Source organism: Cheilinus undulatus, linkage group 18, assembly GCF_018320785.1.
Source record: "Cheilinus undulatus linkage group 18, ASM1832078v1, whole genome shotgun sequence".
In the NCBI taxonomy this organism is placed as follows: domain Eukaryota; kingdom Metazoa; phylum Chordata; class Actinopteri; order Labriformes; family Labridae; genus Cheilinus; species Cheilinus undulatus.
In genome coordinates, this window is record NC_054882.1 from 44145425 (window position 1) to 44173321 (window position 27897).

The following is a 27897-nucleotide window of genomic DNA, read 5'->3' on the forward strand; positions in this document are numbered from 1 at the left end:
TAAATACTTCCTCTGAGGCGTGTCTGACACACTGGCAGCTTTCACTTCTGCGTCGCTGCTTCACAGAAAACTCCGGCTGGTCCTGCAGAGATGAGTTTCTACAGCGATGTTTCTACTGAAGACTCCAGCGATGAGTTAGAGACTCTGGGGTAAGAATATGTGGATTAATGAGACTAATATTAATAGATTTATGGAAGAATGTCTCCTACCAGTCAGCTGCTGCAGAGAGAAAGGCAGAAACCAACGAGTCAAAGGCTCCAGTGCTACCAGACTGCTAAAATACCCTGGTACATTCATTATGTAGGAACAAGACTTCACCATCTCTGGGTGGGTCACTCTAACTTACTGAGAGCTGGATTAAACATCTGTCTGTGGGATCACTGTTCTAACAGAAAGCAAACGTTTTTTTTTTTTAACACTGGTCTGTTATAATATTAATGATTAACACTGGTTATATATAATATTAATGATTAACACTGGTCTATTGTAATATTAATGATTAACACTGGTTATATATAATATTAATGATTAACACTGGTCTGTTATAATATTAATGATTAACACTGGTCTGTTATAATAGAGCATGGTGGACCATTCTGCATCCTGAGTTCACTGAGAAATGGGCCTCTCGTAATTACACATCAACACTTAACTTCTGCTGCTTCAGGGAGTGAGATAACAATGAAATTAAGAAGAGCAGATTTTGTCCAATGTGTTGCAAAGCAATGCATTAGTGAACTCTGGTTTGTTTTTGTTATCATCGTCCTAGGAATTTAGGAGTGGGTTAATCCTAACAAGACTGAAAAATAAGTGGGTGTACTTTGTATACTCTGCACTACATCACTGGGCAGACCTGGCCACCATACAGAAACCCAGCCACAAGCACTTTTGGTGGTTTTTGGATAAGACCAGGTTTGGGTTGGTTGGAACGTTTTGACGAGGAAATAGCCTCTGCAGACTGCTGGAAACTACTAAGAATGCATTACCTGCATTATTTACTCAATCAGAGTTGTTAAAAAGTGTAAATCATGGCCCGTGATGGCTTGTGGAATTATTCACAGTGCTACAGTAGCATTAATTTAATGTTTTAGGTTTTTCTCAGGTATGAGGCATTTCATATAAATCCTGTCTTTCTATCTATGAAGACTTTATCTGAATAGAGGAACTGACATGAGACGTCTTTATTTCACTGAAGGTGGTACCACTATGACCTGTCACGCCACGCTGCAGAGGCCCTCCTGCTGTCCAACGGGACTGATGGAAGTTATCTCCTCAGAAACAGTAACGAAGGCCTGAGCTGCTTCGCCTTATCAGTCAGGTCAGTCTACACTTTTAATGCTGAATGAGATATAAATCTGAATATCGTCATTCGACTCACTCTGTGATCAGAGAGTGCTGATAGAAATAAAGAACAATGCTGATTTTCATTTAAATGTCTCTGAATCATCATGTATTGTAAATTTGTCACACAGGGCAAAGGACTCTGTCAAGCATTTTCACGTGACACGCAGAGACAACAGCTACGTGTTTGGCTTTAATGAGTTTGCAACACTTCAGGACTTCGTCAACCACTTTGCAAACCAGCCTCTGCTGGGCAGCGACACAGGTACCCACAACAGGAATCCATTAAAGGAGACGGATTATAGCCTTTCTCTGGTCTAAATCAAACATCCATTCTGAGCATAATATGCTTATTTAATCCCAGTAGAAATCCTGTTGATGGAAATGTTTCAGAGGTTTCATTTGTTGGAAGGTGGTGTGAACAAGATGGAGCCGGGTACTAGCCAAGCAGGCTCTAATGTTTTTGTTTCAAGGATTAAAAGTGGAGGGTTTGATTATGAGCAAGTCCAGAATCAGGTTGCAATACTGTGATACAAAATCTCAGAGTGCTTTAGTTTTCAGCCTGAATTGGTATCCAGTTTTTAAAAAAACACAAGGAGCAGCTGGCCGATGCTAGCCACATAGCTCTCATTTTATCCCAAAGGCCAGGAATGGCCATCATGTTGTTCACTTGTGGTTAAACAATTTTTTTCTGATTCTTTCCAGTTTCCTAGCAGGAATCAGTAATATTTAAGAGAGCTGTAGAGTATCAGATTAGACTACTATTTACTGTCTGCTAATACCTTCATTTCTATTTGGGGTTTGTTCCCTTCTGTGGAACTGGAGAGACATGCAGGAATCCAAGATGGCAGAGTCTGTGGAGGGCATCCCCCCTACTTATGAATTAAAGGCTTATTCAAAATTGTTAAAAATAAAACAATATTATATAATAAGGGGATTACACTGTTACAATGTCACAATGCCATTTAGCAGATGCTTTAATCCAAAGATAAAAGATTAAACTGTCATTTAGAAAGGACTTTTTATACACGTCTATGATGTTGTAGATGTAGTAGCTGTAGATGTAGTTGTAGATGTAGATGTAGTTGTAGATGTAGATGTAGTTGTAGATGTAGATGTAGTTGTAGATGTAGTTGTTGTAGATGTAGTTGTAGATGTAGATGTAGTTGTAGATGTAGTAGATTTAGTTGTAGATGTAGTAGATGTAGTTGTAGATGTAGTAGATGTAGATGTAGTTGGAGATGTAGTAGATGTAGGTGTTGTTGTAGATGTAGAAGTTATAGATATAGACGTGGTAGCTGTAGATGTAGTAGTTATAAATGTAGTAGATGTAGATGTAGATGTAGTTGTAGATGTAGATGTAGTTGTAGATGTAGATGTAGATGTAGTTGTAGATGTAGTAGATGTAGTTGTAGATGTAGTAGATGTAGATGTAGTTGTAGATGTAGTTGTAGATGTAGATGTAGTTGTAGATGTAGTTGTAGATGTAGATGTAGATGTAGTTGTAGATGTAGATGTAGTTGTAGATGTAGTTGTAGATGTAGATGAAGTTGTAGATGTAGTAGATGTAGTTGTAGATGTAGTAGATGTAGATGTAGTTGTAGATGTAGTAGATGTAGTTGTAGATGTAGTAGATGTAGATGTAGTTGTAGATGTAGTAGATGTAGTTGTAGATGTAGTAGATGTAGATGTAGTTGTAGATGTAGTAGATGTAGATGTAGTTGTAGATGTAGAAGATGTAGTTGTAGATGTAGTAGATGTAGATGTAGTTGTAGATGTAGTAGATGTAGTTGTAGATGTAGTAGATGTAGATGTAGTTGTAGATGTAGTTGTAGATGTAGATGTAGTTGGAGATGTAGTAGATGTAGGTGTTGTTGTAGATGTAGTAGTTATAGATGTAGACGTTGTAGCTGTAGATGTAGTAGTTGTAAATGTAGTAGATGTAGATGTAGTTGTAGTTGTAGATGTAGATGTAGTTGTAGATGTAGTAGATGTAGTTGTAGATGTAGTAGATGTAGATGTAGTTGTAGATGTAGTAGATGTAGTTGTAGATGTAGTAGATGTAGATGTAGTTGTAGATGTAGTAGATGTAGTTGTAGATGTAGTTGTAGATGTAGATGTAGATGTAGATGGAGATGTAGTAGATGTAGGTGTTGTTGTAGATGTAGTAGTTATAGATGTAGACGTGGTAGCTGTAGATGTAGTAGTTGTAAATGTAGTAGATGTAGATGTAGTTGTAGATGTAGTTGTAGTTGTAGATGTAGATGTAGTTGTAGATGTAGTTGTAGATGTAGTTGTAGATGAAGTAGTTGTAGATGTAGTTGTAGATGAAGTAGATGTAGATGTAGTTGTAGATGTAGTTGTTGTAGATGTAGTTGTAGATGTAGTAGATGTAGTTGTAAATGTAGTAGATGTAGATGTAGATGTAGTTGTAGATGTAGATGTAGATGTAGTTGGAGATGTAGATGTAGATGTAGTTGTAGATGTAGATGTAGTTGTAGATGTAGAAGATGTAGATGTTGTTGTAGATGTAGTAGTTATAGATGTAGACGTGGTAGCTGTAGAAGTCGTAAATGTAGTAGATGTAGATGTAGATGTAGATGTAGTTGTAGATGTAGTTGTAGATGTAGATGTAGTTGTAGATGTAGTTGTAGATGAAGTAGTTGTAGATGTAGTTGTAGATGTAGTTGTTGTAGATGTAGATGTAGTAGATGTAGTTGTAGATGTAGTAGATGTAGATGTAGTTGTAGATGTAGTTGTTGTAGATGTAGATGTAGTAGATGTAGTTGTAGATGTAGTAGATGTAGATGTAGTTGTAGATGTAGTTGTAGTTGTAGATGTAGTAGATGTAGTTGTAGATGTAGTTGTAGTTGTAGATGTAGATGTAGTTGTAGTTATAGATGTAGTAGATGTAGATGTAGTTGTAGATGTAGTAGATGTAGTTGTAGATGTAGTTGTAGATGTAGATGTAGTTGTAGATGAAGTAGTTGTAGATGTAGTTGTTGTTGTAGATGTAGTTGTAGATGTAGTAGATGTAGATGTAGTTGTAGATATAGATGTAGATGTAGATGTAGTTGTAGATGTAGTTGTAGATGTAGTAGATGTAGATGTAGTTGTAGATGTAGTAGATGTAGTTGTAGATGTAGTTGTAGATGAAGTAGTTGTAGATGTAGTTGTAGTTGTAGATGTAGTTGTAGATGTAGATGTAGATGTAGTTGTAGATGTAGTAGTTGTAGATGTAGTTGTAGTTGTACATGTAGTTTAAGATGTAGATGTAGTTGTAGATGTAGTTGTAGTTGTACATGTAGTTTTAGATGTAGATGTAGTTGTAGTTGTAGATGTACATGTAGTTGTAGATGTAGTAGCTGTAGATGTAGTTGGAGATGTAGTTGTAGATGTAGTAGATGTAGATGTAGTTGTAGATGTAGTAGATGTAGTTGTAGATGTAGATGTTGATGTAGTTGTAGATGAAGTAGTTGTATATGTAGATGTTGATGTAGTTGTAGATGTAGTAGATGTAGATGTAGTTGTAGATTTAGTTGTAGTTGTAGATGTAGTAGATGTAGTTGTAGATGTAGTTGTAGTTGTAGATGTAGATGTAGTTGTAGTTATAGATGTAGTAGATGTAGATGTAGTTGAAGATGTAGTAGATGTAGTTGTAGATGTAGTTGTAGATGTAGATGTAGTTGTAGATGAAGTAGTTGTAGATGTAGTTGTTGTTGTAGATGTAGTTGTAGATGTAGTAGATGTAGATGTAGTTGTAGATATAGATGTAGATGTAGATGTAGTTGTAGATGTAGTTGTAGATGTAGTAGATGTAGATGTAGTTGTAGATGTAGTAGATGTAGTTGTAGATGTAGTTGTAGATGAACTAGTTGTAGATGTAGTTGTAGTTGTAGATGTAGTTGTAGATGTAGATGTAGATGTAGTTGTAGATGTAGTAGTTGTAGATGTAGTTGTAGTTGTACATGTAGTTTAAGATGTAGATGTAGTTGTAGATGTAGTTGTAGTTGTACATGTAGTTTTAGATGTAGATGTAGTTGTAGTTGTAGATGTACATGTAGTTGTAGATGTAGTAGCTGTAGATGTAGTTGGAGATGTAGTTGTAGATGTAGTAGATGTAGATGTAGTTGTAGATGTAGTAGATGTAGTTGTAGATGTAGATGTTGATGTAGTTGTAGATGAAGTAGTTGTATATGTAGATGTTGATGTAGTTGTAGATGTAGTAGATGTAGATGTATTTGTAGATTTAGTTGTAGTTGTAGATGTAGTAGATGTAGTTGTAGATGTAGTTGTAGTTGTAGATGTAGATGTAGTTATAGATGTAGTAGATGTAGATGTAGTTGAAGATGTAGTAGATGTAGTTGTAGATGTAGTTGTAGATGTAGATGTAGTTGTAGATGAAGTAGTTGTAGATGTAGTTGTTGTTGTAGATGTAGTTGTAGATGTAGTAGATGTAGATGTAGTTGTAGATATAGATGTAGATGTAGATGTAGTTGTAGATGTAGTTGTAGTTGTAGATGTATTAGATGTAGATGTAGTTGTAGATGTAGTAGATGTAGTTGTAGATGTAGTTGTAGATGAAGTAGTTGTAGATGTAGTTGTAGTTGTAGATGTAGTTGTAGATGTAGTTGTAGATGTAGTTGTAGATGTAGTAGTTGTAGATGTAGTTGTAATTGTACATGTAGTTTAAGATGTAGATGTAGTTGTAGATGTAGTTGTAGTTGTACATGTAGTTTTAGATGTAGATGTAGTTGTAGATGTAGTTGTAGTTGTACATGTAGTTTTAGATATAGATGTAGTTGTAGATGTAGATGTAGTTGTAGATTTAGATGTAGTTGTAGATGTAGTTGTAGATGTAGATGTAGTTGTAGATGTAGTTGTAGATGTAGATGTAGTTGTAGATGAAGTAGTTGTAGATGTAGTTGTTGTTGTAGATGTAGTTGTAGATGTAGTAGATGTAGATGTAGTTGTAGATATAGATGTAGATGTAGATGTAGTTGTAGATGTAGTTGTAGTTGTAGATGTATTAGATGTAGATGTAGTTGTAGATGTAGTAGATGTAGTTGTAGATGTAGTTGTAGATGAAGTAGTTGTAGATGTAGTTGTAGTTGTAGATGTAGTTGTAGATGTAGATGTAGTTGTAGATGTAGTTGTAGATGTAGTAGTTGTAGATGTAGTTGTAGTTGTACATGTAGTTTAAGATGTAGATGTAGTTGTAGATGTAGTTGTAGTTGTACATGTAGTTTTAGATGTAGATGTAGTTGTAGATGTAGTTGTAGTTGTACATGTAGTTTTAGATATAGATGTAGTTGTAGATGTAGATGTAGTTGTAGATTTAGATGTAGTTGTAGATGTAGTTGTAGATGTAGATGTAGTTGTAGATGTAGTTGTCGGTGTAGATGTAGTTTTAGATGTAGTTGTAGTTGTAGATGTAGATGTAGTTGTAGATGTAGTTGTAGATGTAGTTGTAGATGTAGATGTAGTTGTAGTTGTAGATGTAATTGTAGATGTAGATGTAGTTGTAGATGTAGTTGTAGTTGTAGATGTAGTTGTACTTGTAGATGTAGTTGTAGATGTAGTTGTAGTTGTAGATGTAGTTGTAGTGGTAGATGTAGTTGTAGTTGTAGATGTAGTTGTAGTTGTAGATGTAGTTGTAGATGTAGTTGTAGTTGTAGATGTAGATCTAGTTGTAGTTGTAGATGTAGTTGTAGATGTAGTTGTAGATGTAGACGTAGTTGTAGATGTAGTTGTAGATGTAGTAGTTGTAGATGTAGTTGTAGATGTAGTAGATGAAGATGTAGTTGTAGATGTACTTGTAGATGTAGTAGATGTAGATGTAGTTGTAGATGTAGTCGTAGATGTAGTTGTAGATGTAGTGGATGTAGATGTAGTTGTAGATGTAGTAGATGTAGTTGTAGATGTAGTAGATGTAGATGTAGTTGTAGATGTAGAAGATGTAGTTGTAGATGTAGTAGATGTAGATGTAGTTGTAGATGTAGTAGATGTAGTTGTAGATGTAGTAGATGTAGATGTAGTTGTAGATGTAGTTGTAGATGTAGATGTAGATGTAGTTGTAGATGTAGTTGTAGATGTAGATGTAGTTGTGGATGTAGTAGTTATAGATGTAGACGTGGTAGCTGTAGATGTAGTAGTTGTAAATGTTGTAGATGTAGATGTAGTTGTAGATGTAGTTGTAGTTGTAGATGTAGATGGAGTTGTAGATGTAGTTGTAGATGAAGTAGTTGTAGATGTAGTTGTAGATGAAGTAGATGTAGATGTAGTTGTAGATGTAGTTGTTGTAGATGTAGATGTAGTTGTAGATGTAGATGTAGTTGTAGATGTAGTAGATGTAGTTGTAGATGTAGTAGATGTAGATGTAGATGTAGTTGTAGATGTAGTTGTAGATGTAGATGTAGATGTAGATGTAGTTGGAGATGTAGTAGATGTAGATGTTGTTGTAGATGTAGAAGTTATAGATGTAGACGTGGTAGCTGTAGATGTAGTAGTTGTAAATGTAGTAGATGTAGATGTAGATGTAGTTGTAGATGTAGTTGTAGATGTAGATGTAGTTGTAGGTGTAGATGTAGATGTAGTTGTAGATGTAGTTGTAGATGTAGATGTAGTTGTAGATGTAGATGTAGTTGTAGATGTAGTTGTAGATGTAGATGTAGTTGTAGATGTAGAAGATGTAGATGTAGTTGTAGATGTAGTAGATGTAGTTGTAGATGTAGTAGATGTAGATGTAGATGTAGTTGTAGATGTAGTAGATGTAGTTGTAGATGTAGTAGATGTAGATGTAGTTGTAGATGTAGTTGTAGTTGTAGATGTAGTTGTACTTGTAGATGTAGTTGTAGATGTAGTTGTAGTTGTAGATGTAGTTGTAGTGGTAGATGTAGTTGTAGATGTAGTTGTAGTTGTAGATGTAGTTGTAGATGTAGTTGTAGATGTAGTTGTAGTTGTAGATGTAGATCTAGTTGTAGTTGTAGATGTAGTTGTAGATGTAGTTGTAGATGTAGACGTAGTTGTAGATGTAGTTGTAGATGTAGTAGTTGTAGATGTAGTTGTAGATGTAGTAGATGAAGATGTAGTTGTAGATGTACTTGTAGATGTAGTAGATGTAGATGTAGTTGTAGATGTAGTCGTAGATGTAGTTGTAGATGTAGTGGATGTAGATGTAGTTGTAGATGTAGTAGATGTAGTTGTAGATGTAGTAGATGTAGATGTAGTTGTAGATGTAGAAGATGTAGTTGTAGATGTAGTAGATGTAGATGTAGTTGTAGATGTAGTAGATGTAGTTGTAGATGTAGTAGATGTAGATGTAGTTGTAGATGTAGTTGTAGATGTAGATGTAGATGTAGTTGTAGATGTAGTTGTAGATGTAGATGTAGTTGTGGATGTAGTAGTTATAGATGTAGACGTGGTAGCTGTAGATGTAGTAGTTGTAAATGTTGTAGATGTAGATGTAGTTGTAGATGTAGTTGTAGTTGTAGATGTAGATGGAGTTGTAGATGTAGTTGTAGATGAAGTAGTTGTAGATGTAGTTGTAGATGAAGTAGATGTAGATGTAGTTGTAGATGTAGTTGTTGTAGATGTAGATGTAGTTGTAGATGTAGATGTAGTTGTAGATGTAGTAGATGTAGTAGATGTAGATGTAGATGTAGATGTAGTTGTAGATGTAGTTGTAGATGTAGATGTAGATGTAGATGTAGTTGGAGATGTAGTAGATGTAGGTGTTGTTGTAGATGTAGAAGTTATAGATGTAGACGTGGTAGCTGTAGATGTAGGTGTAGTTGTAGATGTAGGTGTAGATGTAGATGTAGGTGTAGGTGTAGATGTAGGTGTAGGTGTAGATGTAGGTGTAGGTGTAGATGTAGGTGTAGTTGTAGGTGTAGGTGTAGATGTAGATGTAGGTGTAGTTGTAGGTGTAGGTGTAGATGTAGGTGTAGGTGTAGGTGTAGATGTAGGTGTAGATGTAGGTGTAGTTGTAGATGTAGGTGTAGATGTAGGTGTAGGTGTAGATGTAGATGTAGGTGTAGATGTAGATGTAGGTGTCGTTGTAGGTGGAGATGTAGATCTAGGTGTAGATGTAGGTGTAGATGTAGTAGATGTAGATGTAGTTGTAGATGTAGAAGATGTAGTTGTAGATGTAGTAGATGTAGATGTAGTTGTAGATGTAGTAGATGTAGTTGTAGATGTAGTAGTTGTAGATGTAGTTGTAGATGTAGATGTAGATGTAGTTGTAGATGTAGTTGTAGATGTAGATGTAGTTGTAGATGTAGTAGTTATAGATGTAGACGTGGTAGCTGTAGATAAAGTAGTTGTAAATGTAGTAGATGTAGATGTAGATGTAGTTGTAGATGTAGTTGTAGTTGTAGATGTAGATGGAGTTGTAGATGTAGTTGTAGATGAAGTAGTTGTAGATGTAGTTGTAGATGAAGTAGATGTAGTTGTAGATGTAGTTGTTGTAGATGTAGATGTAGTTGTAGATGTAGATGTAGTTGTAGATGTAGTAGATGTAGTAGATGTAGTTGTAGATGTAGTAGATGTAGATGTAGATGTAGTTGTAGATGTAGTTGTAGATGTAGATGTAGTTGGAGATGTAGTAGATGTAGGTGTTGTTGTAGATGTAGAAGTTATAGATGTAGACGTGGTAGCTGTAGATGTAGTAGTTGTAAATGTAGTAGATGTAGATGTAGATGTAGTTGTAGATGTAGATGTAGTTGTAGATGTAGTTGTAGATGTAGATGTAGTTGTAGATGTAGTAGATGTAGATGTAGTTGTAGATGTAGTAGATGAAGTTGTAGATGTAGTAGATGTAGATGTAGATGTAGTTGTAGATGTAGTAGATGTAGTTGTAGATGTAGTAGATGTAGATGTAGTTGTAGATGTAGTAGATGTAGATGTAGTTGTAGATGTAGAAGATGTAGTTGTAGATGTAGTAGATGTAGATGTAGTTGTAGATGTAGTAGATGTAGTTGTAGATGTAGTAGATGTAGATGTAGTTGTAGATGTAGTTGTAGATGTAGTTGGAGATGTAGTAGATGTAGGTGTTGTTGTAGATGTAGTAGTTATAGATGTAGACGTGGTAGCTGCAGATGTAGTAGTTGTAAATGTAGTAGATGTAGATGTAGATGTAGTTGTAGATGTAGTTGTAGATGTAGATGTAGTTGTAGATGTAGATGTAGATGTAGTTGTAGATGTAGTTGTAGATGAAGTAGTTGTAGATGTAGTTGTAGATGAAGTAGATGTAGATGTAGTTGTTGTAGATGTAGATGTAGTTGTAGATGTAGATGTAGTTGTAGATGTAGTAGATGTAGTTGTAGATGTAGTAGATGTAGATGTAGATGTAGTTGTAGATGTAGTTGTAGATGTAGATGTAGATGTAGATGTAGTTGGAGATGTAGTAGATGTAGGTGTTGTTGTAGATGTAGTAGTTATAGATGTAGACGTGGTAGCTGTAGATGTAGTAGTCGTAAATGTAGTAGATGTAGATGTAGATGTAGTTGTAGATGTAGTTGTAGATGTAGATGTAGTTGTAGATGTAGATGTAGTTGTAGATGTAGTTGTAGATGAAGTAGTTGTAGATGTAGTTGTAGTTGTAGTTGTTGTAGATGTAGATGTAGATGTAGTAGATGTAGTTGTAGATGTAGTTGTAGATGTAGATGTAGTTGTAGATGTAGTTGTTGTAGATGTAGATGTAGTTGTAGATGTAGATGTAGTTGTAGATGTACATGTAGATGTAGTTATAGATGTAGTTGTAGTTGTAGATGTAGTTGTAGTTGTAGATGTACATGTAGTTGTAGATGTAGTAGATGTAGATGTAGTTGGAGATGTAGTTGTAGATGTAGTAGATGTAGATGTAGTTGTAGATGTAGTAGATGTAGTTGTAGATGTAGTTGTAGATGTAGATGTTGATGTAGTTGTAGATGAAGTAGTTGTAGATGTAGATGTTGATGTAGTTGTAGATGTAGTAGATGTAGATGTAGTTGTAGTTGTAGATGTAGTAGATGTAGTTGTAGATGTAGTTGTAGATGTAGATGTAGATGTAGTTGTAGTTGTAGATGTAGTAGATGTAGATGTAGTTGTAGATGTAGTAGATGTAGTTGTAGATGTAGTTGTAGATGTAGATGTAGTTGTAGATGAAGTAGTTGTAGATGTAGTTGTTGTTGTAGATGTAGTTGTAGATGTAGTAGATGTAGATGTAGTTGTAGATATAGATGTAGATGTAGATGTAGTTGTAGATGTAGTTGTAGTTGTAGATGTAGTAGATGTAGATGTAGTTGTAGATGTAGTAGATGTGGTTGTAGATGTAGTTGTAGATGAAGTAGTTGTAGATGTAGTTGTAGTTGTAGATGTAGTTGTAGATGTAGTTGTAGATGTAGTAGTTGTAGATGTAGTTGTAGTTGTACATGTAGTTTTAGATGTAGATGTAGTTGTAGTTGTACATGTAGTTTTAGATGTAGATGTAGTTGTACATGTAGTTGTAGTTGTACATGTAGTTTTAGATATAGATTTAGTTGTAGATGTAGATGTAGTTGTAGTTGTAGATGTAGATGTAGTTGTAGATGTAGTTGTAGATGTAGATGTAGTTGTAGATGTAGTTGTCGGTGTAGATGTAGTTTTAGATGTAGTTGTAGTTGTAGATGTAGATGTAGTTGTAGATGTAGTTGTAGATGTAGTTGTAGATGTAGATGTAGTTGTAGTTGTAGATGTAATTGTAGATGTAGATGTAGTTGTAGATGTAGTTGTAGTTGTAAATTTAGTTGTACTTGTAGATGTAGTTGTAGATGTAGTTGTAGTTGTAGATGTAGTTGTAGTGGTAGATGTAGTTGTAGTTGTAGATGAAGTTGTAGATGTAGATGTAGTTGTAGATGTAGTTGTAGATGTAGTTGTAGTTGTAGATGTAGTTGTAGTTGTAGATGTAGTTGTAGATGTAGATGTAGTTGTAGATGTAGTTGTAGTTGTAGATGTAGTTGTAGATGTACTTGTAGATGTAGACGTAGTTGTAGATGTAGTTGTAGATGTAGTAGTTGTAGATGTAGTTGTAGATGTAGTAGATGAAGATGTAGTTGTAGATGTACTTGTAGATGTAGATGTAGATGTAGTTGTAGATGTAGTAGTTGTAGATGTAGTTGTAGATGTAGTTGTTGATGTAGATGTAGTTGTAGATGTAGTTTTAGATGTAGTTGTAGATGTAGTTGTAGATGTAGTAGATGTAGATGTAGTTGTAGATGTAGTAGTTGTAGATGTAGTTGTAGTTGTAGATGTAGTTGTAGATGTACATGTAGATGTAGCAGTTGTAGCTGATGTAGTTGTAGATGTAGTTGTAGATGTAGTAGATGTAGATGTAGTTGTAGTTGTAGATGTACATGTAGATGTAGCAGTTTTAGCTGTAGTAGTTGTAGATGTAGATGTAGTAGTTGTAGATGTAGTTGTAGATGTAGTAGTTGTAGATGTTGTTGTAGATGTAGTAGATGTAGATGTAGTTGTAGATGTAGTTTTAGATGTAGTTGTAGATGTAGTAGATGTAGATGTAGTTGTAGTTGTAGATGTACATGTAGATGTAGCAGTTTTAGCTGTAGTAGTTGTAGATGTAGATGTAGTAGTTGTAGATGTAGTTGTAGATGTAGTAGTTGTAGATGTTGTTGTAGATGTAGTAGATGTAGATGTAGTTGTAGATGTAGTTTTAGATGTAGTTGTAGATGTAGTTGTAGATGTAGCAGATGTAGATGTAGTTGTAGATGTAGTAGTTGTAGATGTAGTTGTAGTTGTAGATGTAGTTGTAGATGTACATGTAGATGTAGCAGTTGTAGCTGATGTAGTTGTAGATGTAGTTGTAGATGTAGTAGATGTAGATGTAGTTGTAGTTGTAGATGTACATGTAGATGTAGCAGTTTTAGCTGTAGTAGTTGTAGATGTAGATGTAGTAGTTGTAGATGTAGTTGTAGATGTAGTAGTTGTAGATGTTGTTGTAGATGTAGTAGATGTAGATGTAGTTGTAGATGTAGTAGTTGTAGATGTAGTTGTAGATGTAGATGTTGTAGATGTAGTTGTAGATGTAGTAGTTTGTTGTACCTAATGCTACTTCGCTAAATATTTCACTTTGAAATTTTCCGGAGCGTTGTAAAGAATTAAGTTTGTTTCTTCATCTTTAAACCTTTAATCACATTTTCAGGTCTGAAGTTTTATTTTTGTACAACTTCTCTGCACTAGCGGCGCCAGGATTTTAATTGTGGGTGGGCCTCCAGAAAACTAGTTGGGCCAGTTAAAATAAGCCAAAAATAGTGTTCCCCTTCATCTCTGTTTCAGCGCTTTTCTGCGGTACTGAGGACAGTGACTCTGTAGCATACCTGTGTGGCTCTTGAGTCGCTGTCCTCAGCTCAGTGCTCAAGCAGACAAAAACATACACCATAACGCTATCATAAGTCACCTCTGCCTACTACCAATATTATTTTCACCCCAGAAATTGTGCAAACAGCAGCGTTTCCGCTAGACTTTTTTGTCCCTGGTCAAAATGACCGGCAGTCTTCAAGAATTCTGACCATTTAGAACAACTACCAGACATTTGCTTTAACATTATTTTGCTGCATTAACAGCAGCAAAATGCATAAATCTAATATTCTGTGATACACGGATACATAAAAGTCTGCGCTAAACGGGACTGAAGACATTTTCTTTCCAGACCTGACCCAAAACTGAGACAGTAGAAACCAAGCCAACAGTAAACCTGAGTAATTATTACCCTGTTATTACAGACTGGTAGACACCTACACATGGTTAACCCAAGACACTACTGCACAAAGACTTTCTCTAATTTTTCTTTGTGTACATGGTTTAAAGTATTAAAATGAAAGCTGCGCGTTTTTCTTACACATGCAGTCAGTTACACAATCTACGCCCACGTTAAACTCATAAACAACAACAGTTAGCTTCACATAACCACTGTTAGCCTGTTGGCACATCTAAGCTGGTCGCTGTCATAACGAAGCAGCTTACAAAAGCCAAATACCATCCTTCACCGACAACAACGAAGCATCCAAGCACATAGAAAATAGCGCTCTGTTAACAGGACTCTGCGTTAGAACTCTACATTTCAAATGAAAAATGAGTCTTACCGTCAGTTGCTAATATCAGTCCCTATGATGATATCACTGTAACCTCCAATAAAGCAGTAAATCCAACCATCCTGGTTTATTTGGACTGGTCCCGAAAAGACAAGAGCTCCACAGCAGATAGTCCGGTCCAAACCTCCTCTCATTAACGGCTTATCCAAGACTACTTCTGCTAGTTAGCCGGCGTAGGCCTCTCTCTCGCTGCTGCTGCATCGGTGTTAACGACGCTCAGGTATAGTCCCCTTTGTTTCAGCCTCTTCATTACTCGCAGCGATGGCACAAAACCCCCCCATACCGCTGATGATATTAAGCCTTTGGATAACCAGGAAAACTTCACTTAGATTAAAATTCTGCCTTACGAGAAAGCTCTGGTCAAACTTTTCCTGCAGAGTCTCCAGCAGTACTGAGCATGCGCAGAGAGGTCGGTTTGCTTTGACTTCATCGTGCATACATAATTAGCCATGTGCTTGCCATCTGAGGAAATAAACAACCCCAGCACCGCAGGACAGTAGATGTAGTTAGATTAGGCAGCTTTTAGTTTATATTAAAGCATTCTCGCAACATATCTTCTAGGTTACACAATATATAATATGGAAGTATTTAGTATTTACTAATCTGGTCATTGGCATGTTTACTGCCGGACTTCCGCCCTTTTTACTGGCCAATGACCGGCTAACGGAAACTCAGCATACAGACAGCTAGAAACTAATGATCACATTAGCCTGTTACTTGCCTTGCTAGTGTGTGGGGGTGGCTACGAGGACATGATGGGGAGAGGGCGGCTGAGCTGGACGGAAACTCGTCTCTCGTAACTTTACTTAAAATGGCGGGAGTTTCCTCCTCCTGCTCCTCGGAGCGTTTCTAGAGCTAAAGTTACCGTCTGTGTCAGTCTCGTTGAGCTTGCTGCTTGAAAAGCTAGCGCACCATTATCATTCATTTCATTGGATCACTTGCTGGTGACGATGCAGCCTGTGGGCCTGTAGGCTTAAGAGTCCTCACGTGGGGTACAATCCTCTGATTGGCTGAGAAGCTTTCACTCAAAGCTTTCCTCAGGCTTCTTATTGGATGAACAGCTAGAGTGAAAACTAATGCTGTGTCCAAAATTAGTATGGGCCTGGATCAAAATGGGCGGGCCCGAGCCTAAAATGGGTGGGCCCAGGCCTAAAATGGGTGGGCCCAGGCCCACCCGGGCCCAATAGTGGCGCCGCGGGTGCTTCTCTGATACCATGTCCACACTGGTGTCAGCTACAGTGGAATGTTAAAGGGGACATATTTAACCCTTTAAGACAAATTTATATGGTTCTCAGAGCCTGTGAAGTTTGTTGCCGTTTCCATGTCTGTGGCTTTAAATGTTAATGAGCTGTCTGACCTTGCCCATGACTCCGCCCTCTCAGGGAATGGATGTGGCTTATTGAATGTGGCTCTATCTAAAAAGCTTGTTTCAGCACACCTTTTCTTAAAGGTGGAGAAAGAGAGGAGCGGATCTTTCTGATTCTTGAGGGGATTGTGGACAGGGGTACATATTTTTGTTAGAAAAGCCTGAAAAAGTGATTTTTGCATGAGACCTTAAATATTGCCATATTGGATATCTTCAGAAATCCACTATTGTGCACCTCCTCATATGACACATATTTTAGATAATTAGACTCCTAGGAACTGTAGTAAATGTTAAGTTTGATTTTCTCCAGTTAAATGTACTAAAGTCTCCTTGTATGATGTTGTTCACTTCCTTAATCCTGTCTGCTGTTTTACCAGGAACTCTCATCGTGCTGAAGTGTCCTTACCCGTGGCGTGTGGAGGAGCCGTCCATCTACGAGTCTGTACGAGTTCACACGGCGATACAGACGGGCCGCACAGAAAACGACCTGGTGCCAACTGCACCGTCGGTATGACACCTTCCTGCTTCACCCACTGACCGCCAATAGAGAAAAATACCAGTTCCACCTTTGGATCAGTGTTTATTGAGCTAGAAAATAATTCTGTATATAGAAAACATGGGTATTTAAACATAGGATGCATGGGGGGGCAGGGGTCAGCTCCGCCGAGTTTTCACCATGTAGCTTCCTACCACAGTCAAAGACATGGTTGTAGGTTAGCTGGTGACTCTAAATTGACCGTAGATGTGAGTGTGGCTGTTACAGCCTGAGTGTTCAGCTGGACCCAGAGAAGCAGGACACTTTTAACAGTTCAAAAAGTTTCTTTTATTGCCTCTCTAGAGACACAGAAAGAGAATGCACAATACTAGAAAACCCCTGCAGGCTGTGGCTGCTGGAGGCTGGCTGACCACAGTCCTGAAGCCTGGAGCACAATGAGGCAGCGAGGCACCGATCTGGACAAACACAAAAGAAAAGATGATCAGAACGGATAGTTTGGTAACAAAATACTAGGAAAACTTTCACCTGGAGAAACAGAGACTGGCACTACTGAACAAGATGGAATTATCTGGCAGAGTAGTGGAGGCTGAGCCGGTCTTTATGGAGAGGTGAGCTGATTGGAGAGTGCCATCAGGTGTGCCCCGCTGCACTCAGCAAGAAAGTAGGTCAGCCACGCCCCCAGCCCCAGCCACGCCCCCCCCCCAGCCACAGCCACGCCCCCCCAGCCACAGCCTGCACTGCAAGGGAGAAAACAGGAAAATGAAAACCAAAGCACCACAGAATCTTTCTAGACCAAAACAAAAATCAACACACAATAAACTCAGACCATACCAGTGGCTGCTTGTTTAACGCTGTAAAGCTCTACAGTGACGGTTCTGGTTCCAGAAGTAAATTTCCCATTCAAATCCTCCGTTGACATTTCTAAAAATCCTGCAAATAGACTTGTTTAATGCATGGACCAAGAAAACTGGCTACTTGAATATTTTTGACAATAAAATGTTTGATTCAGCCCCCCCCCCCAAAAAAAAAAAAACCGAAGCATTTCTAAACAGAGGAAAGGCAAAGGATGAGTCTTTCTCATCCCTGAGGAGGAACTCTTCTGTGCCGAATCGTTTTCATTCAGCCACATTCGAGGGTTTTCCAGCATGGACAGCCTGTCAGAGGTCAGGCAACAGCATCTAAATTGGATTTAATTTGGACTTTTACAAGGCCACTCCAAAACATTCATTTGGTTTTTGAAGCCATTCAGAGGAGGACTTGCTGGTGTGTGTGGTGTGTCCTGCTGTGTAACACAAGTGTGTTGAGCTTGAGGTCACAAAATGACAGCTTGACATTCTCCAGGATTTTCTGGTAGACAACAGGATTTGTGGTTCCATCAATTACGGACAGTGGTCCAGATCCTGAAGCAACAAAGCAGTCCCAGACCATCACACTGCCTGCAGGTCTGCAGGTTTTTCTGGCTTCCTCTGTAACCTCCTGGATGAGTTGTGGATGCATTTTGGAGTAATTTTGGTAGAATTCACTCCTGGGGAGGTTTGCCACTGTTCCAAGTTTTCTCCATTTGTGGATAATGGCTCTCACTGTGGTTGGATGGAATCCCAAAGTCGCCTATGCACCCTTTTGTTCTAATAATTGCTTTTTTCCCCTAAGAACACCCATTTAAACAGATTTTAACCTGCTCCAAAGTCGACCATTTAAACATCATGTAATGATCTGACGGTTAACACAGAGCTTGTTGTTCCAGCTCGGCACGAAGGAAGGCTATCTGGTGAAACAGGGAGCCATAGTGAAGGTGAGAGGAGAGCTGCATACACCACTAATCACCTGTTTCTGTGATGGTAGATTTGATCTGTTTCTGAATCATGTGGTCTCCCATCTGACTCTGAGCTAAACTTTCAAATTTACCTGCTCTCTGAAACCTTTTTTATTTTTTATTCTTTGGCAGAACTGGAAGCAGAGGTGGTTCACACTCAACAGATATGAACTCAAATATTTCAAAGAAAAAATGGTGAGTCTGCCTTTGGCATGTTGGCTTCATGTGCTGTTTTAAACTACAAACAGAGCAGATTTGATGATGACTTTCAGCTTCCACTAGTCACTTATGGTAAACTCTTCCTCACATATTTGTGTTTCAGTGTGAGGAGCCCATTAAAATCCTGGATCTAAGATCCTGTTCAGCAGTCCAGTTTGATTATTCTCAGGACAGAGTCAACTGTTTCTGGTAAGTATCGGGCAGCATCTTCAGTGAAAGGGGGTCCGGTTTTTGATTTACATGAAGGAAGGTGGAAGCTTATAAACCACATTGCTCATGTTTATGCAATCCACTTACAAAAAACCTCCAATAGCTGAGCAGCAGCCCTGCAATGTTGAAAAATGAAGCCAGTGTGTGGCCGTCCATTTGTGGCTGCAGAAGTCTCATGCACACAAGTATTGCATCAATAGGAATAATGTCCATTTGTGATCATACTGGACAATACAACAATTACAGTAGAATACATAAATGGTATTACGTGACGATTTGTTTGGTTATGAATGAAAATGCAGAGAGTAATGGTAGTTATGAAGGGTGTATTTCTCAATTAAAAACACAAACATTAAATAGCATAAGAACACAAAAATGAAGAATTAATGGTACTGCTGTCAACATAAAAGTCTTTCATTTTCCAGAAGTTAGAGGTACTTATACAAAGTGGCTCTACTGTAAACTTAAAGGCCTTTGTGCATTTCTGGAAACCTGTCAATACTACTTAACACAAAAATTATTGCAGCATTTTATGAAAACTTCCAAAACTTTTTTAAAGCCATTCAGAGGTGGACTTGTTGCTCTGTTCTGGATCATCATCCTGCTCCAGAACCCAAGAGTGCTCGAGCCAGAGGCCATGAAGTGATGGTGGGACCTTTCTTTTCAGGATTTTATGGAAGAGAGCAGAATTCATGGTTTTAGTGGTCGAGGTCCTGGTCCAGACCATCACACTACCATCACCATGTTTGAATGCTGATGTGATGGTCTTCAATAAAATGCTGTGTTAGATTTATGCCAGATTTAACTTTCCAAAAAGTTCATCTTCGTCGTGTTAATCCACTGAATTTCTCTCCAAGCACGTCTTTGTGTTTGCTTTGGTCAGGTGTGGGTTCAGTCTCATAACTCCCGTGGATGCCATTTTTGCGTAGTCTCATTCTTATTGTTGAATCATGAAGTCTGACCTGTGAGGCCTGCAGGTCTTTGGATGTGGTCCTGGGTTCTTTTGTGACCTCCTGGATTGGTCGTCAGCGTGCTCTAAATAATTTTGATAGGCCAGCCACTCCTCAAAGTTTTCTCCATTTGTGGATAATGGCTCTCACCATGATTGGATGGAGTCCCAAAATCTTCTAAATGGTTTTGTAACCCTTTAAAGACTGAGAGATGTCACTGAGTTTGTTTTTCATCTGTTTTTAGAATTTCTTTAGATGGCGGCATGATGTGTTGCTTTTTGAGATCTTGAAGTCTAGTTCACTTTGTCAGACTGGTTCTGTTTAGTGATTTCTTGATTCAACAGGTCTGGCAGTAATCAGATCATTCATTAAAAATGCTGTCAGGAATCATTCATGCTGTAAACAAAGAATTGATCCAACAAACACACAGATAACTGTAAATGTAATACGATAAAGAAGGCATTTCACTGTTCATTGTTGGTACAATTTCTGAAAAGCCAGTGTGTCAGACAATCAGTGGAGTCATCTGTGTCTACTCTTTCACAACGCAGCAATCAGACGACAGAGTGGCTGTTTTTGTGGCTGCTGTACTTCTGCATGGCAGCAGAACGTGACATTTGTCATTTTAAAAAAGAGAAGTCAGATTAGTTAAACAGCTGAAGGAAACAGGAGGGAAGGAGAAGTTAGCTCAAGCTGAAAGGCAGCAGAAGCTTAAAAGAGGTCAAAACCACTGAAACCAAGCAGCTGCTGCCAGCACAGCTGTTCATCAGGACGAACAGGAAGAGCTGGCTGGTTCTCAGAATGTCCTCCTCCTCCTCACCTTTGATAAATATCAGCAGGTGTCTGCAGTATCAAGGTTTCAGCTCACCTGAATTTAGCCAGAATGAAACATGAATTTAGAGTTTCCTGTCTTTGTTTTCAAAAATAACCCGTCTGAAATGTATCGTCATCAAAACCATTTCATCTGCATAAAATACAGAAGTGCACTGTTGGGGGCTGTAAAGAGCCCGTCACCAGTCTGTCTGTCTCTGTGAAGCTGCATTAGCTCACTGACCATGTCAAAAATGTCCCAGCAGCCCAAACTGGGCCTGTTCCCAACCTCTGATGGTGCTGGGCGTGGTTTTGTCTTCAGACCACTGTTGGCCATTCAGTGGGTATAAAAGGAACATCTTAGAGAGGCAGAGTTTCTCAGAAGTAAAGATGGGCAGAAGTTCATCAGTCTTCTAAAAACTGTGGAAACATTTCAGAAAAATGTTCCTCAATATAAAACTTCAAAGACTTTGAATATCCCTCCATCCACAGTCCATGATGTCATAAATCATTCGGAGAATCTGGAGAAGTCTCTGAGAACACAAGGCTGAAGGTCAGTGCTGGATGCTCCTGATCATTGGGCCAGAAACCATCGTCAACACAGTTCACCTCCATAAATGCAGGTTTAGACTGAATCATGCAAAGAAGAAGCTGTATGTGAACACTGCCATCTTCTTTGGCCCACGCTCATCTAAAATGACTGAGGCAACATGGAAAACTGTTCTGTGGGCAAAAGAATCAAAATCTGAAATTCTTTTTGGTAACCAAACTGGACGGTCACTTTCCTCTTTAGACCACAGACCACCCAGCTGTCCAAGAATGGGACAACATTCCTCTCCCAGGTATTATCACCTCAGACGTTCACAGACTGTTGTTAAAGAAGAGGGGATGCTGCACAATGGTAAACATGACCCCGTCCCTACTTTTTTGAGTTGTGTTGCTGCCATCAAATTCAAAATGAGCTAATATTTTCAGGAACTGGTCAAGATGTCTCAGTTTCAACATGTAATATGTTTGTTAATTTTTCATTGAAGTTAAATATGTGAAATTAAAATATAGAAATGTCTAAAATATATAAATAAATCATTGTTTTAATTTACAATCTACACAGTGCCCCAATTATTTTGGAGTTGTGGTTGTAAAATGTGTTCTTTATGAAATACTAAAGATGCTTCTCTGAAGCTTTGGCCATGGATCGTTTCCGTCTGAGTTATACCCATATATAAATGTATCAGTCTGATTAATACTCATATATAAATGTATCAGTCTGATTAATACTCATATATAAATGTATCAGTCTGATTAATACTCATATATAAATGTATCAGTCTGATTAATACTCATATATAAATGTATCAGTCTGATTAATACTCATATATAAATGTATCAGTCTGATGAATACTCATATATAAATGTATCAGTCTGATTAATACTCATATATAAATGTATCAGTCTGATTAATACTCATATATATTAATGTATCAGTCTGATTAATACTCATATATAAATGTATCAGTCTGATTAATACTCATATATAAATGTATCAGTCTGATTAATACTCATATATAAATGTATCAGTCTGATGAATACTCATATATAAATGTATCAGTCTGATTAATACTCATATATAAATGTATCAGTCTGATTAATACTCATATATAAATGTATCAGTCTGATTAATACTCATATATAAATGTATCAGTCTGATTAATACCCATATATAAATGTATCAGTCTGATGAATACTCATATATAAATGTATCAGTCTGATTAATACCCATATATAAATGTATCAGTCTGATTAATACCCATATATAAATGTATCAGTCTGATTAATACCCATATATAAATGTATCAGTCTGATTAATACCCATATATAAATGTATCAGTCTGATTAATACTCATATATAAATGTATCAGTCTGATTAATACCCATATATAAATGTATCAGTCTGATTAATACCCATATATAAATGTATCAGTCTGATTAATACCCATATATAAATGTATCAGTCTGATTAATACCCATATATAAATGTATCAGTCTGATTAATACCCATATATAAATGTATCAGTCTGATTAATACCCATATATAAATGTATCAGTCTGATTAATACCCATATATAAATGTATCAGTCTGAGTTATACCCATATATAAATGTATCAGTCTGATTAATACTCATATATATAAATGTATCAGTCTGAGTATTACTTTTATAGAAATGTATTTTCAGTTATTGTTTTCAGGATACACAAACAAGTAAAAATGTTATATGAAAGAATAAAAAACACTAGTACAGGTCAGTCTCCTGGTTAATGGCTTGGATCAACTTTCTGTCTGTTTTTGATGGCTTTGTTTGGCATCTGATAGATTTAGAACCGCCCACAACAGGATATAACCACGGCTGAATATGCAGGTCAGAGGTTACTGTTGGACATTTGTCTAAAAGAATATTATTTAGCGCAGGCATCCAGGTAATAACGGTCTAAAACAACATTACCACGTATTATCCACTGCTTTGACTCTTTATTTCAGTAAAATACTGTTATTATTGAATAATTTCCAGCAAGTTTCATGAAAGTACACTGATTTTATCTGAGTTATAAGGAAGTGAAGATGAGTGCTGAGGTTCTTTTCGCTGCTGGTTAAACAGGAAGTAGAGTTAATGCAAAACTTCAGTGTTCATTCTCTCCTCTGAGTCTAAAGTCTGAATCTAAAGTGGATCCAGATTATGAAACTAAAGTTTGGAGGTTTTTATGCCTCATAAAACCACCAGGCTGTAGCTCTGGTTTTTGTAAATGACCCATAAGATGAGAGATGAAGTTCTCATTAAAGTCTGGACAAAGTCCTCGATCCATCTCTGTTACAGGTCAGGACGGTCTGTGTTTGTCATGGTGTTCTAGACGGGCTCATAGAGTCAGCAGCTAGCTAAGAAGAGTGTCTGTTTTTTAAAGTTTGACTGAAGTTATGAAAACTAGAGAGTAAAGGATGATGAACTAGTCTTCCTTCCTCTCTCCGTCCACAGCCTGGTGTTTCCTGAGAGGACGTTTTATCTCTGTGCAAAGACGGGGGTGGAGGCGGACGAGTGGATCAAGATCCTGAGGTGGAAACTGGTGAGTCTCTCACTCAGTGTTTCACAAACCAAGGCAATAACTAAGACATTTTTTTTAATATCAGGAAAAGAATTAGAATTACAAACCCACTCTCTGATGGAATGCCTTCAGTGTGTATGGATGAAGTTTAGAAAGAGTTAAAGATCACACCCGACGACCGTTGGCGCCCGGGTTCAAGTCCAGCCTGTGTCTTCTTTTCACATCCCTCTTTCCTACTCTCCCTCTTTCAATAAAGGAATAAAAGCAGAAAAATAATCTTGGAAAAAAGTTAGGACATGGATGAGAAAGGACTGGGAAAGCTGTGAAAGCTTAGAAACAGCTGGACTGGGAACCAGTTTGGCTCCGCCACCCATACTGGGAGACACTGGTGTTTGGTGCAGTGTTGCCAGATCTCCCGAGACAAATAAGCAACCAGGCCTGTGAAAACAAGCCCAAAACAAGCCACTTCTGCTACAGAGCCCCCCCCCCAGGTTCCAGGGAGAGAAAAATCCATGGAGATGGATTGTAAACTGTCACATTACAGTTTATTCTTCTCCCCCCTGAGCTTCAGGAGAATGACCCCAAGATGTACTTCAACCACCTTTTCACATTATATCAAATATAGACTGGTGTACCAAGTACATTATATACACAGGAAACCTCTGATAATTAAAATTCGCACACAAATAAATATCATCCTGAACTCACAGATTCTTTATTATTGCTTTTATGCACTCATCTTCCTTTTTTGTTTTAGTTACAGGACTTTGCACTTTGTCCCGGGCATTGTTGCTCAAAAAAACCTCTCCCACAGTCCACCATCAGTCGCGCTTTTCATTTAAACGTCACTGACGTTTTCCTTAACAGAAAAACAACAGATTGCCCTGCTCTGCCTCTGATTGGTTAGTACTCGTTGCCATCAGGGTCAGCTGTCCTTAACTGTTACAGCAGTGTCAGCATTCACTGTATGACTTCTATATTTATACACAAGACCAAAACTTGAGATATTCCTGCTGGTACTACGGTCAGATAGACGCACAGATTCTCACTGACGAGTGAAATCAGGAAGGACCAGGAATACACCCTTGTCTGCACCTACTAATAACCAAAGTCTGACCCTGCCCCCCTCTTATGGACAATTTTAGACTTTTAAAAAATAAAATGCTGGAGATGTTGTTTGAAACATTTCGCCCATGATGGAGTCTGTCTTTAATTCATTAACTGGCGCTATTAAAGCATTACTGCCCAATCCAAAACTATGATTGTGTTCATTTTCTGCTCTTTAGAGACCCACAAACCAATAATTAGGAGACTGTTCTTTAACTTGTAAGCAGCAAAATTCTCTCCTTTTGACGATGAGTTTGAATTATTGTTTATTTACTAAACGTGGATAGAGAGAGAGGAAAGAGAGGCGGGGAGAGAGTGAGAGACAGTTAAAAGAGCAGCTTGCAGCGCTGTCGGTCTACAGTTTGATTTTTGCTTTAAAATGATGTAAAGTCATTTAGATCAGACAGAGTAGAGAGATTGAGGAGGGCTCAAAATACTATGTCATCAGCTCTAGACACGCCCTCAAACAGTCAGCTGGGCTGTGGTGGAAAAGCAAACCCCTGCTGCCCTGGGCTGCCGAGTCAAACCAAGTCGAGCTGAGCCGAGCCATGTAATGGAAAAGCCCCAATAGAAGCAGGATGCAGGTGGGAAAAAACTGCTGTCTCCTGTGTGTGTGTGTGTGTGTGTGGGGTGGGGGGGTGGGGGGGGCAGAGGGAACAGTCAAGACAAACTATCCCACGTTTAAATGACACATCGAAAACATCTGACCTGGGAACGAGCCCAAATAAGCAACTACACTTTAGAAACAAGCCCAAAAAAAACAACGCGACCTGCGACTACCAATATTTATAAGCAACTTTACAGAAAAACAAGCCCGAAGTCGCTTTAAATAAGCAGACTTGGCAACAGTGGTTTGGTGCATGTCTTCCTCCTGCCCCATATTTCCTGTCTCTGTTCAGCTGTCCTATCTGAATAAAGGCAAAAATCCCCCAGAACACCTGGAACATTCTGCAGGTATGCAGGTTCAGTGGTAACAGGCTATCGAACTGTTGATGCTCAAATATAGATTCAGGAAGTGAAACTTCTGTATTTTCTAGATTCACCTCATACAAAGGGAAATATTCCAGACCTTTCTTTGTTTAAATCTTGATGGTTACAGCTAAGAGCTCACAAAAATCAAAACCACTATCTGAAAATATTAGGATATTGTGGATAAGTCCAGTTTCTTGTCAGCTATTTCTCTCACTACAACTAGAACCACGGGGGTGACTGCTGGTTGAACCGCTGACTCTGGAGGACAGAGGTTGAGGAGGGTAAGCCACAGAGGGTCCCTGCTGGAACAGGCTTTCCTCTCAGTCCTGGATCAGAGCAGATTCATGGGAAGATGACTGAAGGGGAAAGTGTGGTGAGGAAAGGAACGAGCAGCAGGGAAGAGCCCAGCCTTCAGAGGACCAGCAAACAAAACACATTCAAGAACTTAGGGGGGCTTCTCCAGGACTGAGACTGGAGTCAGAGGATCAGGACCCCCCACACAGACGGGTCCAGGAAGTGGACTACAAGTGTGCTGTTTTAAGCGTCTAAGGAGAAAAAGAACGCTGCTCAGTCATGCAAAGTACTGACCAAAGTCAGTTTGCATTACATTTGGAAATCCAGGTCCCAGAGTCTGGAGGAAGATCTGAGAGACTCTGAATCTGAAGTCCAGTGTTTCCAGTCTCCACAGTCAGTGATGGTTTGAGGTCCATGTCATCTGCTGCCGTTGGTCCACTGAGCTCTAAAGTCCAGAGTCCCATGAGCGGTCTACCAGGAGATTTTAGAGCCTTTCATGCTCCCATCTGTTCTATGGATCTATCTGATCTATGGAGATCCTGATCTCTTTTCCACCGTCCCACAGTGAAGCCAGAACCACCAGAACCCGGTTTACTGACCCCGGTGTTACTGGGTTTGACTGGCCAGCCAACTGGTCTGACCTGAACCCCATAGAGGATCTCTGGAAACTGAAAGACCCCAGACTCAACAATCCAGACCGGCTGAAGGCTGCTATCAGAGAACCTGGACTTATAACCCCCCAGCAGTGCCATGGACTGATCGCCTCCACGCCACGTCACTTTGAACAGTTACTGAGAGCATAAATGAGCAGAATTTTCCAGGTCAACATTTCTGTTATTAATCCTTTTTGTCTTTTGTAATTTTCTGATATTTAGAGATAGTTGACTTTTGATTTGTGAAAGCCGTAATCATCAAGATTAAAACGCACAAGTCTTCAGATATTTCACTCTGTATGAGATAAATCTAGAATAATGGACGTTTCCCTTCTTAAATTAAATCACAGCATAAAATTAACTTTTTCATGATATTCTCATTTTTTGAGATGCCCCTGTATGAGAGATGCCTGTATTTTTATCAGTGTTTTGAATCAATTCAGGCATTGATAATGCATTAAGTGTGTTTTAGATTAATATTAATATTAACTCTAAAGGTTAAAAATGTCTAAAATGTGACTAAAACTAGAAGTCATTTTGATTCTAAAGACTAAAACTAAGACTAATTTTATAATAGCTGCCAAAAATGAACAGTTCTGTGATCAAGGCCAGAATAATCGATCATTTCAGAGCCGGCAGCCGTTCTTCCAGTGTTTCTCTGAAAACTACACACCAGGAAAACATGGACTTAAATTACAGCTTCATCCTTGTAACTCCTCCTTTTATGTCATTATTATAGAAGTATGATAACAACTGCATCTGCATCATTTTAGCGCTTATTTAGATTTGCTTCTTTCATTCTCCACTGTTGATCACGCAGCACTGACAGGAAGTAGGACACGTACCCATAACTGAAACTGCTTCCTCATTCACTCCATGTCATAACTTGGCAAAGAAAGCTAACACTGTTGATAAAATGCAGCAGACACATTCTTGGAAATCCCCAGAGGTTCAGAAAAGACGGGACAGGCTGAGGGAAGTTTGTTGTTACAACACTCAATGACACGTGTGTCTGAGGGAGGAAGACACTAGAACTGGGTCATGTCATCAGACTTGTGTAACACTGACCTTATTACTGAAAAAGGGCTTTCGTGTTAACATAAATATATCTTTATGCTTCCAGTCACAGATCAGAAAAGGTCGATGACTGCTGGAGATGGACAGCTCCACCTTTCCAGACGACATGACCTGAGCTGGACCAACAGCGAAGAGGAGCGGCGGTCAGCAGTGAAGACCAAACACGCAGAAACTACACTCCCACTCTTTTCTCTGAGTGCTGACTGAAGGCAGACAGCTCAGATGTGATGCCACTGTTTTCCTTTGACATTATTTATTAGGTATTGTCACAAAAATAAATGCTATTATTCATTTTTATTGCCCAAAACTTGCAGCTCATCTCTTGGATCTCCTGATGTTGTATTGTGATGTGAACATGCATTATTTTTA

General features: G+C 38.2%; 1 protein-coding gene across 1 annotated transcript; it reads left to right on the plus strand.

Annotated features, from left to right (window-relative positions):
• On the plus strand, window positions 1–27841 carry dapp1 (dual adaptor of phosphotyrosine and 3-phosphoinositides). Its single transcript, XM_041812449.1, has 9 exons — window positions 1–149; window positions 1196–1318; window positions 1473–1606; window positions 16212–16342; window positions 18075–18122; window positions 18276–18338; window positions 18466–18551; window positions 23359–23446; window positions 27575–27841. Exons 1-9 carry the CDS (start codon window positions 91–93, stop codon window positions 27596–27598), a joined length of 756 nt encoding a protein of 251 aa, XP_041668383.1. The 5' UTR covers window positions 1–90; the 3' UTR covers window positions 27599–27841.
• The last annotated feature ends 56 nt before the right edge of the window (window positions 27842–27897 follow it).

Excerpts from the sequence above, each read along its gene's own strand:
- dapp1 (XM_041812449.1), top strand. The coding sequence starts at position 91 with ATGAGTTTCTACAGCGATGTTTCTACTGAAGACTCCAGCGATGAGTTA. Across the intron at positions 150-1,195 it reads GATGAGTTAGAGACTCTGGG|GTGGTACCACTATGACCTGT; the intron begins GTAAGAATATGT and ends ATTTCACTGAAG. Across the intron at positions 16,343-18,074 it reads TGGTGCCAACTGCACCGTCG|CTCGGCACGAAGGAAGGCTA; the intron begins GTATGACACCTT and ends TTGTTGTTCCAG.